This window comes from Nicotiana tabacum, chromosome 6, assembly GCF_000715075.1.
Source record: "Nicotiana tabacum cultivar K326 chromosome 6, ASM71507v2, whole genome shotgun sequence".
Taxonomy (NCBI): Eukaryota; Viridiplantae; Streptophyta; class Magnoliopsida; order Solanales; family Solanaceae; genus Nicotiana; species Nicotiana tabacum.
Window position 1 is genome coordinate 174,669,434 of NC_134085.1, and position 13,918 is coordinate 174,683,351.

Here is a 13,918-nt window from a genome sequence, read left to right on the forward strand (position 1 = left end):
TTATCTCAGCTTGGGAGCTTTTTGGACGATTTGAAAGAGAGATTTCAAGGGAACTTCATTGAGGTAAGGAATTTTGACTTAAAACTCATTCCTATGCTATTATTACACGGATTAGAGCTAGAAATCATGGAAATTAAGGGTGAAAATTGGGGAAACTAGGGCTTGGAAACTTAAATCTTTAACTGGGGATTTGAATGACCATTTGGGGTTGGATTTGAGAACTTTTGATATGTATGAACTCGTGGGGAGATAAGGAATATATTGATGTAAAAATTATTGAATTTAGAGACGTGGGCCCGGGGGTCGGGTTTTGGTAATTTCAAGATTTGTGTCGTATTTTGATTATTTTCGCTTGGGCTTCATTCCCTTAGCATATTTTGACGTCCTCATTCTGATTTTGGATAGATTCGACGCGTGTAGAGGCCGATTCAAGGGGCAAAGGCGTCGCGAGCTAGAGATTTGACCAGTTCGAGGTGAGTAATGATTATAAATGATGTTCTGAGGGTTTGAAACCCCCGGATTGCACATCGTTGTGCTATATTGAGGTGAGACACACACTTGATAACGAGCGTGGGGTCGTGCACTATTGGGGATTGTGACTTGGTCCATCCCGATTGATGATTTTGCCGCGTATTTGACTGAAATCTATTTATTATCATCATTATTTGGGGTTGAATGCCATATTTGGGCCTTGTGCCAACTATTTGAACCATTCGGGGATTTTTACTGGTATTTCCTCATTGTTTTGACTTTATACTTGAACTCAGTCATGTATTTCACTGTTTTTCGTACTCAGCCATGTTTACTCTGTTTTAATAATTACATGATCTTTTAAATGATATTTGGGCTGAAAAACATGTTTTACTACTGCCCGAGTGGCTTGTGAGGATTTTGAATGAGCACGGCCGAGGGCCTATGTTGTGAGAAAACATTTGATACTGATTATGAGGCCGAGGGCCTGAGATATGTACGCCATGAGGTGGCTTGTTTGATATGAGGTCGAGGGCCTAGTGATGATGCCACGAGGTGGCTTGATATTGTCCTTAGGCCGCAAGGGGCCCCTCCAGGAGTCTGTACACCCCCAGTGAGCGCGGGTACCCATTGTGATGTGAGATTGAGACCGAGGGGTTGGTATTGTGATCTGAGATTTGAGGCCGAGGGGTTGGTACTGTTCTGAGATGTTGCCCGAGGGGCGGATTTGTTGATACTCTGTCTGAGGGGCAAACCTTTATGTGTTTATTTTTCCTAATTAACTGTCAATTACCTGCTTAAGTATTGAAAAAGGCTTTTCATGAAAACGCATTTGAGTTAAATGATTTTACCTATATTTCACTGATTTACTATTTTTAAATGGTTTTACTGCTTCATTATAAAATGCTTTGTGTCTTACGTGATTTCTTGCTTTCAGTCTTTATTTACCTTTGTTACTCACTGAGTTGGAGTACTCACTTTACTTCCTATACCCCTATGTGCAGATTCAGGCGTTGTTGATCCTGCCAGTACGAGTTGAGAGCTCCCGATGGACATTCGGAGTTCACGAGGTAGTTGTTTGATGTCCGCATACCCGTGTTTCTCCCACTTTATCATTTCTATTTCTGATCAGACAATTGTAATAGTTTGTGGATTTGTCAGACTTGTATTAGGTTTTATAGATGCCCATGACTAGTAACACCCCAGTATCGGGCTGTGTTGGGTTGTTCTTCCGCGTATTTATGATATTATCTGCTACTTTGAACTATTTTATCATGTTTCGATTGTTTCTTAAATGCTTAATCGTTAATAAATTGGAAAATGGGAAGTGTCAGCTGGCGTTGTCTTCACGAGAGGCGCCATCACAACTGGGTTCGGATTTAGGGTCGTGACAAACTTAAATACAATTTAGATACAACTTTAATAAAATTTCATAAGTATATTGTATGTCATGCCTTCTTCTTCTTCTTCTTCTTCTTCTTCTTCTTCTTCTTCTTCTTCTTTCTTCTTCTTCTTCTTCTTCTTCTTCTTCTTCTTCTTCTTCTTCTTCTTCTTCTCCTTAAATTCAGCTAAAATCAAGTCTAATCTTCATCAAACACCCTCAAAATTAAGATATAAACTCCAAAGAATATTTTTAATTATTTGTAACAATTGTCACACCTCCTTTTTCACCTGCGCCCGTAGGGGTGTCGGGGGAGTTTTTCCAATTAAAGGACAATCGAAATGAGATTTTTATTTGAATATTTAGAGTCGCCACTTGGGAGATTTATGGTATCCCAAGTCACCGGTTGAATCCCGAATCGAGGAAATGATTGACTCTGTATTACAGTCCGCGAACCAGAAATCCGAGTAAGGAATTCTGTTAACCCGGGAGAAGGTGTTAGGCATTCCCGAGTTCCGTGGTTCTAGCACGGTCGCTCAACTGTCATATTCGGCTTATTTATCTTATTTTTATACATGTTGAACCTATGTGCAAATTTTAAATTTTTACCGCTTTTATTATTATTTTTTAACGAGAGTTGCAATGTTGTGAAAATACATCTCGAACCATGTCACATCAATGCACCCGTGGTTATTGACACATTTCAACTCTGCTGAGATTTGGATTTGGGTCACATAAATGTGCACCCGAGTTTAAGAAAGTAAATTATCAAAAACGCGTCTAGAATGACTAGCGCATTATTATCTTTGGGGAGGGCCGTGAAATTCACTAAACGGCCCATCCCGAATTATAAATGTTTCATTTTTAACCATTTATTGAGGGCCCCGCAATTTGTAGCTTTATTTAGCGAGGCTCGTCTCATCTATTATTTTAAAGGACAAACCTACAAGCGACTATGATTTTCTATATATTTTGTTTGTCTCTAAAGTAAAAGAAAAAGGTCCTAATTATTTTAACAAGTCTATGTATCATTACTACGATATCAAAAATTTCTTGAATTAAAACAAATTAGCTTTATTAGATTCCAGCATTTGGGCATGAAGCCAACCCGTGCTGGAAAAGCAGAACAAGCCCAATGGCGGAGAGGGATCGAATCCTATTGACTGCTCAATGCAGCCCTCAAATAAGGCGAGTCAAAACTGAAATGAATGGGGATGCAGGGATGAGACTGGGTCATCTCTCAACTGGGCCTAAGAGTGAGCCCAAATTCCTGAAGAAACTTTTGATTTACCGGAAACATGACGTTTATAAAGAGACACCCCAGCATTAACTACCATATTCTCAGCAAATGGAAACTAGCTAATTAATCAGAACTTTAAATTGAAATGGGCATGCTTCAATATTATCACTACTGTAACGAGTAACCTTGATTCAACCTATTATTTAACATAATGTCCTAATCATAGCACAAAAAAAATTTTAAAAGTAAACTCGCATTTCTTTTGTCAATATATCCGGAACTAGAACAAATAGACATGAACTTCAAACTGTTGCCTACCATAAACTACCAAGAAAAACATGGAACCACATCCTGCATTTAACTAGTGCAAATTGTTGCATCACACACCCACTACAGCCCAACAAAATCCGGCGAACCTGTTTTTAACATATAAAGCTATTTGGATCGATTTTATAACTACTGGAAATGAATTAATGGAATTGAATTAAGTTATACCATACTAGCCTGGTAATACTGAATGAACTAGTAGTAAGACAGTCCAGAATAGTCCATACAACATATAATCCAAACAGTTGTTCTAATAATGCAAAAACAAATACTAAGCATTTAACTAGCAACTATCAAATGATAAAACAATTGACAACATCCAGATGAACTCGAATCTGGCCAGTGTTTCTACTTCAACTCAACTTAAAGTTACATCAGGGTGATCCAAAGGTGTACCTGGAAGTTATAACAATGAAGAAGGAGAAAATCAGTGGCAGCGAACAACAAGTGTAACAGCAGATTTGGAGTTCAAATAGCCACGAACACAACCAGTTCAGCCCAGAAATATATTTATCAATCCAGGAAGAGTTCAAAAATGTTTTGAACCAACAAGATGAATAGATTAACCCAAAATCGATTCGAATAAACCCAAATGACTTTCAAATTGACCCTAGAAACATACCACAACAACAAAATGCTCAAACTGATCCGAGAATGTCTCGACTGAAACCAAAAGTCTACTGGAACCAAGTAGAAAACACTACTGACTCTAGTGGCTAGCAATTTGAAAGTTCTAAAAAAAAAACTCTTAAAATTGACATCTCAAATTCTCTGTATGTTTCAAATTATAACTAAATGCCCTCAAAGTATTCAAAATGCTCCCTAAGAACTGAAACCTTAGAAAAACTCTCCAAAAAAAAAAATTCTCAAACTGATTCCTAGTCCTCTCAGGTCCCCCCCAAAGTTCTGTCCTAAATCCCTCCACTTATACCCAAACACTGACCTTGTCAGCTCTCAAGAGCACTTAGGCAGAATTTTTTTAACTAATTCTGCCCATGATCTTCTTTTAGTACCCCATTAGAGTATGTTTTCCCCATTACCCCTTGTCTTTTCCTTATTTAATGTTCAAACAGACATGGACAACATATTTTAATCAATCCCTTTTAAGCCTTCCCCTACCATTATGTTTTGTTCCCCATTAGCACTTAAACAAATGCATTAATTTAATGTTACCTTAGCACTTACTGGACAGAATACTTAAATTTAAAGTCCAAATTACCCCTCTGATGCCCTAAACTATTATCCTACATGAACCCCTTTCAATTTATACCAAACCCTTCAGCTATAACCAATTCAAACTATCAAATTCCTAACAACTGACTCCTAACTCAACTGGACAGATTACAAAACTTCAGATTTGCAAGACCAGTAGACCTCCTGATGACCAACTAGGAAGGTAATCGACAGTATGAATTGCAAACAAAGGGAATCACACACTATAGAACAGGTTTTAATTCACAACAGTTTTGACTAAACCCAACTACTCTCAACATGAGCCTGCAATTAGAGATGAGGCAAAGCAAGTGTCATGAAAAGAAACCTGATTAATAGCACAAGTCTAGATTCAAACAATCATGAACTATTTCCTAAGCATTAGGTCTATTGTATAGGCCAACATCACTGATTAAGGAATCACAATGACAAAGTAATTGGTAGCCTAACCTTAAACCAAACTAACCGAACACAAATTAGACCAGTTCTTGACAAATTCAACTCGCAAACTGGCCCAAATTGGAACTTAGACTACTGACCATAATTCAAATGGGAAATTCATGCAAATTTATAGAAGAGGAAGGGACAGAGTAAACAAATGGAACTGCAAGAGTGAACAATAAAAACTGGACGTAAAAGACTTACCCGAATCACAACTCGATTAAAAACCTCGAGGATCTTCCCACTTTCAAGCCGAGACGGACTTTAACCATGTGTTTTCGAAGGAAAACAGCATGGCTAAAGTCAGTCTCTGACTCAAAATTCGTGGAACCTGGCCTGCCTAACTTCGATCTGGAATCTGAGCTGCCCCACGATGGTTTGAAAAGAATTGATCAAGGATTCATGGTGAGGGGGTCCAGGAGATCACAGGGTGTGAGTTTGGGGGTTATTGGGTAAGCTAGGGTTTTGCTCGAATCTTCGATTGAAGATTCGAAGCGTCTAGTACTGATTCGAAGAAAACTGATTCAGGATTTGGAAAGAGGATGTCGTGGGGAGGCTGTGGTATAATTTTGGGGTCGTTTGGACCACCGGAACCGCTGTGAGGCGATTTCCGGTGGGCGGAGCACGGTGGTTGAAAGCGGAGGGTGTTGGGCCTGTCTCTAGGTTAGAGATGAAGGCGAAGGGGGGGTATGGCTTGGGGGGCGTGGGGTAGGACTTAGGAATATATACTATGTGGGAGATTTAGTCCTGGCCGTTAGATCAATTAAGATCAACGGCTAGGATCAGGGAGCTTACCAAATACGGTGTCGTTTGGTTTAGTGATGGGGTCGAGTTAAACCGGGTATAGAGAACGGGTCAGGAACGGGTTAAGGGAGGGGTGATCTGGACCTTTGATCAAGTGAGATCAACGATCCAGATTGAGCATGACAGAAACGACGCCGTTTGAGCGGTCGTTTTGCCAGATTGACTGGACCGGGTATAGGGGTGTCGAATTGGGCTGGTTTTTTGGGCCTGGTCGATTTCTTTTCCTTCTTTTTTTCATTTTTCCTCTTTTCTTTTATTTCCCTTTTTTAATTTATTTTTCAAAACTAAAATCCTAACTTAAATTATAAACAAAATTAAAAATACCAATTAATTCCTGATAACAATCATCACACACAATTAATTACCAATTAAAATAAAACCACACAATTTGACATTAAACGCCAAAAAATGTAAAGTACATATTTTTGTGATTTTCATTCTCGCAAATCCAAATATTGTTTAATTAATTTCTAATTGTAAAATTAAATCCTAAATGCACATGCAACACATATTTTTGTATTTTTCTTAATTAAAGTAGAAATAAACATGCACAGACAAAATACAAATAAATCACAAACAACACAAAACCATTTTATTTGAATTTTTGGGAGTAGTTCTCGTAGGGCAAAAATTACGTGTTCACAACAATACCCAATCTGAACAAACAATAATTTTTGATAACCCAAATTCGAATTCAAAGCTTTGGGGATTTTTAATGGTTGTAAATGGTGGAGAATTAAATACCTTTAAAATTTATTGATTGACAATTTCAATTCGAACATCAATTATGCAATATGAAAGGAAATTGCTAAGTTAAAACTCTATATTTTAACAATTGAAATTCATTGATGAATTTCCTGGAAAAAAGAAGAAGATGAAAAGCAAATAAAAACGAAGGAAGAAAATTAGGGAAAGAGCAGAGAAGGGAGAGAGAGAGAGAGAGAGAGAGAGAGAGCAGGGATGGGATTCCGTATTTAATTCCTAATATAAAGGGATACTCATTTAAAACTAATTTGTATATAATTGGTAAATTATATATATGCCCATGTAATTAAGTTAAAACTTGATTAGGGGGGATAATAAAGTTTCATATATAGAGCCTGTTTGGATTAGCTTATTTGAAGTAGCTGATAAGCATTAGGTGCTAAAAAGCACTTTTAAGTGATGAAACTAATTTAATGCATAAGCAGTTGTGTATTAGGATACAAGTGCTGAAATTGACAATAAGTTGCTGCAGTATTTGATAAAAAAATGTTAATAAGATCTTTTTATATTAAAATGACTTAAATAACCTTTGAAATGTTTACACTTATAAAGGCGTAATTTCTTCAAAATTTTAGATTCCAAATACAAAATATTTTATTTGTCATTTTATTTTAAATACAATTGTGCTTAGATAAGATAACTTTTTATGATAAATATAATTTATTTTATGATAAGCATATAATTATAAGCCACACTAATTAATAAATTGGCAAAAGTTTCTGAGTAAAAACTAAACCTAAATAGGACAAAATATTTGAAGAGAAACAAATACTGTCTTCATCAGCACAACACTTAGAAAGCAATGCACCAAAAAATTGATATATCCTCTTTTATTACTTACAGTTCAAAGATTAATATACAATCACATAGATACAAATATGCAAAGGAATAGAGAATCTGCTTAACTTAAATAGTTAATGAGAATTGCAGACATGAGGGGGGTTTGGGGGGAGGTTGAAACAATACTTGAGGCAGTGAGTATCTATGTAAGAGTTTTGTTCTAAAAAAGAATATTTTAAGGATAAAATAATAAAAATCTTGGTCAAACTTAAAGTGCTTATAAGCTAAAAATTCATAAGTTGTGGGTGACCAGCTTATGACTTATTTTTTACTTATAAGCACTTTTAACTTTATCAAACGCGTAGATAAGTCAAAAAATGCTTATAAGTTAGTTTGACTAGCTTATAAGCTTAGGCAAACACCCTCATAGTATAGGAAGGTAAAAATACCTTAAAAACAATGGAATAATATAACTATGCAATGTTTTAAACTATAGCCAAAACTTCCAAATTATGTATGTCTTATGTATAATTAATATATAATTTGTATATACCGATTAGAAAAAGTAGACATTAAATTCGGTCGGCTATTTGTATAAAGATCCCTAAAAAATTTCAGGAACTGGGGCCTTTATTTTATAAAAAAAGAAAAGAAAAAGAAATTAGTTATAGAAAAAGGTCCAAAGGGCAATGGGAAAGAGCCATATTTTTCAGTGAGGGAAAAGAGTCGCATACGACACCCCACCGACTGATTTGGACTTTGGGCTCCTCCTCCGTTTTCATCCGAGTCTCTCTCCATATTTGAATTTACCATTTTCTCCCTGGCAGCTTTTATCAGAATTTGAACAAATAGAAGAAAATAACTTCCCCAAATAGGAAGAAATATTTTTACAGACATCTTAGAAATAATAATCCACTAAACTAATATCATATTATGAAATTAAAAATCACAAAGGAAAAAGGTAAGAAACCAGAAATCGTATTTTCCTCCTCATAAGTGATAAGCGTAGTGAATGTGAGAATAAAAGGTTTTTCTTTTCTATTTGTTCAGATGTGTGTGAACAAAGTCTTATATAAAAAATAGAAAAAAAAAAAGATTTTAAGGTATTGAATACTCTTAATAGTGTGAGGTTTTCTAATAAAAATTATATGGGCTTGACCCCAAAGCGGATAATATCTCACTGTGTACTACCAATTATGTCCATTTATAAGTGGTTCATTACAAAAATTGACCAATTTAAAAAATATTACTAATATTAGCCAATTAGCTATTTGTAGCAAAAAAAAATCAATTTTTTTGCTTTCTTTTGTGTGGGTATTATTAAAATAGATTGGGTACATCTTAAGGAGCTTGAATCTCAGTTTTGGGATGATTTGGTTAAGTTTTGAGGTGGTTTGAATTGAAAATTCGAAGTAAAAACTGAACATGAAAAAAAAATGTTATGTGTATCACACTGTGTATCATTTGTCTATCACAGATGTATCATATTTGTATCAATTGTGTATCACATGTATATTTATGTATACCTGTGTATGAGATATATCTGTGATACATGTTTGATACATGTGTAACAAAAGAATTTTTTTAACTCGATTTAATTACGAATTTTGATACAAAACTAGTCCAATTCACCTCCAATCTTCCTCAAATTTTGTATATTGACTTGTCTATATGTTTTGAATGAATTTCAACTATACCCATTGAAAAAGTTTCTTTTTTGCTTAGTTTTTTGGAATATTGTATATACATATTTTTTGTATTTCATCACTTTTTTTGCTAACTCATCCATGAAATTTCTTTTCCGTCTTACATCTAATGTTGCTAATCGTGCATAAAAATATGGAAGGTGATTTTTGCATGTGATTCTTTGAGAGAAAGAACCTTCTTTATTTGATTTTTCAATTTTTATGTGTTTGGCTAGTTTTGGTAAGTCTATGACTAATGGCTAGAGGTTGGTAAGTTGAGACTTATTTGGGACGTTTGTGTAAGTTTTTCTAAGAGTATATCCTTGGCTTTAGTAAGATTATTGGGTGTGCGAGAACAAAATCTCGCATGAAAAGTGTTAAATATTTTTAATGGTATGAGATTTTTAAAAAAAAATCGTACATACTTGATATAAGTGCGGACAATATCATATTATGTTAACAATTTTTTTGGGTCATTTTAGCCCAACACTCTCCTCTCCACTTTCTTTCATTCAAAACAGGTTTATTAATTGTTTTTGTTTTTTCATTTTACTCATCGTTATTCTCATTTTTCCTTTCTGTTAATCTCACTGTGCACTACAATATACAGAATCTTGTTTGGCATTCTACGGCTTTACTCTAGTTACAGGTCAAATAAATTTATTTGTACTGTTGGTACCAAAATCAACTAACTCTCAAGTACTGCGTAAAATTAAAATACTAGTATAAGTTTTTATTCCCTCAATTTAAATTTATGTATCTTATTTTGACGGCATATGAAATTTACGAAAAATAAGAAAGATTTTTAAATTTTATGGTATTAAATTAAAAATATTTATAATATATCAAATGCTTTGAAATATTGTGATCTTAAATATGTTACGTGGAATTTTTGAGTTAAAAAGTTAGGAAATATTCTTTTTGAAATAAAGTATAACAGAAAGACCATCAAAGTATGTAGTGCAGTGGATGAGACTGATCTTCCCTTAATCAGAGGTCTCGGGTTCGAGCCTTGAGTATGGAAAAATCCTTGGTAGGGAGCGCTTCGGGCTCCAATGTGAGTACGTGACACCGGGTGGGAAACCAAAAAAAAGTAGAAAAGAAAGCAAGACATATAATTTGGAGCAGAAAAAGTATAATATGTGATTAAACGATAAAGATTATTTAAAAATACAATAGGAGTATGTATTTATTTGACTTGGTGGGAGCAGGGAGAAGCTAAATAAGTAATGTCGTGTCGTTAAAAGCCCCTCAAAGAGAAGCTAAGTAGTCTTCTTCCAGAGAGAAGAGGAACAAATTAAATGAAACGCTTGGTGGCTTAACTCATACACTCTTGTCATCATCTAAATTCTCTCTTTTATTCACATCTCTTCTCTGCTCCAATCCAACACCCTCCTTCCTCTGCTTTATTCCCGAGAAGAAGAAGAAAACAGAGACTTGCCAGTTTTCTCTCTCTGTCTGTGTGTTTATAGTAGTATTAATCCTTGTTAACAAGGGTGATGATGTTGATGGTGATCAGCAGCAGGTGCTCTCACACTTCCCACATCACCGAAATTATTATCACCAGCTTCTTTCGTCATAAGCTCTAGATCACTATTCTTTCTCATCAAACCTTATATATTGCTGTCCAAGATTAAAGGGGTGGCAGTGATATCAGGAACCCCAGATACATAAAGGGAACACGCCTATGGCTGTTTCTTGAATATCTCAGCTTCGTAATATTACATAATTCGCAGCTATGATGGCTCCAGGGATGCTCTACAGTGGTGGGTCTGGTGCTTTTAATTTCGACGGTGTTTTGATTCAGAAACAGAGGGTTATGTCTTCTTCTTCTACTACTACTGCAAAAGAGCATCTTGGTTCTCTATTTGTCCCCGGCTCTTCTTCTTCTTCTTATTTGGGTATGTGTATCTTTTCCTACTGCTTATTTTTGTTCTTTCTCAAGTAGCGTTGACTTTTTTTCCCTCTTCTAGATTTGTATTTTACATAATAAAAAAGTCACTGTGCCAGAACGATCACATATTGCCAATTCCCCCTAGCTACCATGCAATCGATAAATAGAAGAAAAATCTCTTCTTTTTTATACTTTTAGTTTGAGGGTTAATCCATAAATAGATGGTTCTGTGTGCTTGATGAGTGCTGTGATTATATGTTAAAGGTTCCATCTTTTGGGCTAGTCTGTGACAAATCAGTATATTCGTGAATCGAATTCTTGCAGAAGAAGATGAATTTCTGTATTTGGTTAATTTTGGTATAAATATGAATCTTAATTCTTCAAATGAGATTGTGATAATTCCCCTGCAATATATAGAACTGAATGGCTCTGTTGGGATAACTAGTTATCATTTTTGGTGTTTGATCATGTGTGCGCCATTTGGTTTACTGGCTCTAAGATTGGATTAGGTAAGATAGAAGTTAACATATCAAGTGATGAAACTGAATTTGTATAGCAAATTATAATGGAAAGAAAGAAAAGAAGTGCAATTAGTTGTACACAGAAATTACAGTTGTGTTCAAAATTTCAGACTAGTGTGAAATGGATTCAGCGATTGAATTTTGTTCTGTGGCCATTTTATCATTTCAGGATCCAGTTCTATGGTCAGTTTCGGCCGTGTTAATGGAGGGAAGAGGTCATTCTTTGACTCATTCGATCAAGAAGAGAATGAAGCTGATGAATTGGGAGAGTATTTTCATCAAGCAGAGAAGAAGAGGCGACTTACAGAAAACCAAGTTCAGTTTCTTGAGAAGAGTTTTGGGGAAGAGAGCAAACTGGAACCAGAAAGAAAAGTCCAGCTTGCTAAAGAACTTGGTCTGCAGCCTCGCCAAATTGCAATATGGTTTCAGAATCGTCGCGCACGATGGAAGACTAAACAGCTCGAGAAAGAATATGAAGCATTAAGGAATCAATATGACAATCTGAAATCAGATTACAATAATCTTCTCAAGGAAAAGGAAAATCTTAGAGCTGAGGTAATGAGCTTTAAACTTTATATTACAAGCTTGATTTTATTTGCATCATAGGGATAATTAAATGTTACTGTATTTTCTTTTCTTGAGCTCGTGGACTATGCTTATGGTTCAATCCTTATTCAGGTTTTCCAGCTCACTGATAAGCTGCTTCTCAAAGAGAGAAAAAACGGGCAATTGACTCTACCCGACTTCCAGAAACACTCCGATGCATCGCCAAAAGAAACCATGGCTGATCCTATTTCAAGGGTTAAAATGTCCAATGTGTCAGCTCAGGTTCTTAAGCAGCAGCAGGAAGATCTAAGCTCTGGTAAGAGCGATATCTTAGACTCAGAAAGCCCACATTACACTGATGGGGTGCATTCCTCTTTCATAGAGCAGGGGGATTCTTCTTATGTATTTGAACCTGAACCGCCCGATTTATCTCAAGATGATGAAGAAAAATTCAATAAGACTATGCTCTCTACGGCCAACTTGCTTGCAAAAGCCGAGGATGATGATTATCGCGTGACATCCTCAAATGTAAGCTACTTCGGATTTCCAGTTGAAGACCAAGGTTTTGGCTTCTGGTCCTATTGAGTTTCATGGTTGTATGTAGCAATGCGGAATAGTACTATTTTATGTGTTTAGTAATGTCTCAGTTGTGTATATTTGGAGACAATCCATGGCAGTATATTTTCTGTAATAAATAAAGTCCTCTTTTATGGGACCAGAATCCAAATGAGGTGATGGGTTCTAGTCACAGAACAGTTGGGAACTATGGCTATTGCGCTTAATTTGTAAACCTGTTGGTATATGTAGCTGGTGCTTCATGTTGTTCAATCATCAATGCCATTTGTGAAATCTGACTTTTCTTTGTCAACTAGAAGATGCATTTCTGAAATTCCAAAATGGGAGACACTATTTTGACAAAAGGAGTGGTCACGGTTCAATTATACCATAACCCATTCCGTAAACACGCAACCTATATTGGTCGGATTCTCCGAAAATGCCGTCGCGTACGTGTCGGATCCTCCAAAAGTAGTGCATTTTTTAAGGATATGAGTGAAGCAACATTTTGGAGAGTCCGCAGCATTACATGCAACAGAAGATGATGTTCAGTGCTACTAAGAATATATTTTGTTACTGAATTCCTTTCTTCTTTTTCTGTTTTCTATGTACTGCAATTTTTTTGGAAACAAGGGGTTGAAAGAGATGATAAGACATAAGTCAGAAGGGATCAGTGGATAAGTGCGATGAAACATCAAGCAACAGCAGTTTGGTGGATATTACTACTAGTACTATTTACTCATAAGGAGATTGATCAAAGGCAAATTTGTCAAACAGTAGGGTCCCTAATTCGTGAAATCTAAAAGGATCATTGTCATTTGGATCTTAGCACATTAATATGCCACGCTTGTCCTATTTATTCAACAAAATTGACTAATGTTTTTGGACAGACTTCCCGAATAATGAACCTTTGGCATACAGAAAAGCTCTATCTCTACCTCGTCGAACAGACAAAACTGTTTCACCAACAAACAGTACAAAAGAACAAGGTAAAGGCGGCATATAATAGATTTTAGTGATCCAGCCCTTACTCGAACCCCATGTATAGCGTAAGTTTAGTGCACCGGGCTACCCTTTTTTTAAACATATCTTGCGTAGGCACAAGTACGCAGTACGCTTGGTTTGGTTAGCTGTCTTTAATATAAATAAACTTGTACATAGGTGTATTCCTACTAACAACAACAATTATTATTACAATACTTCAATCTCAAACAAGCTGGGATCATGTATATAAATTCTCACCGATCACATTAATGTATTTAAGGTCATCTCATGCCAATAGTATGCAAATACACT

The 13,918-nt window shown here is 35.8% G+C and overlaps 1 protein-coding gene across 1 annotated transcript; it reads left to right on the forward strand.

The window, feature by feature from the left end:
* Positions 1-10,326: 10,326 nt before the first annotated feature.
* LOC107785179 (uncharacterized) lies at positions 10,327-12,916 on the forward strand. Its single transcript, XM_016606419.2, has 3 exons — positions 10,327-11,007; positions 11,691-12,076; positions 12,200-12,916. The coding sequence occupies exons 1-3, from the start codon at positions 10,845-10,847 to the stop codon at positions 12,650-12,652; spliced, it is 1,002 nt and encodes a 333-aa protein (XP_016461905.1). The 5' UTR covers positions 10,327-10,844; the 3' UTR covers positions 12,653-12,916.
* The last annotated feature ends 1,002 nt before the right edge of the window (positions 12,917-13,918 follow it).

What these genes read in the sequence shown, in the direction of transcription:
- LOC107785179 (XM_016606419.2), top strand. Translation starts at nt 10,845, where the DNA reads ATGATGGCTCCAGGGATGCTCTACAGTGGTGGGTCTGGTGCTTTTAAT. An exon ending in TTCTTCTTCTTCTTATTTGG is followed by an intron (nt 11,008 to 11,690) that starts GTATGTGTATCT and finishes TTATCATTTCAG; the next exon opens with GATCCAGTTCTATGGTCAGT. An exon ending in AGGAAAATCTTAGAGCTGAG is followed by an intron (nt 12,077 to 12,199) that starts GTAATGAGCTTT and finishes ATCCTTATTCAG; the next exon opens with GTTTTCCAGCTCACTGATAA.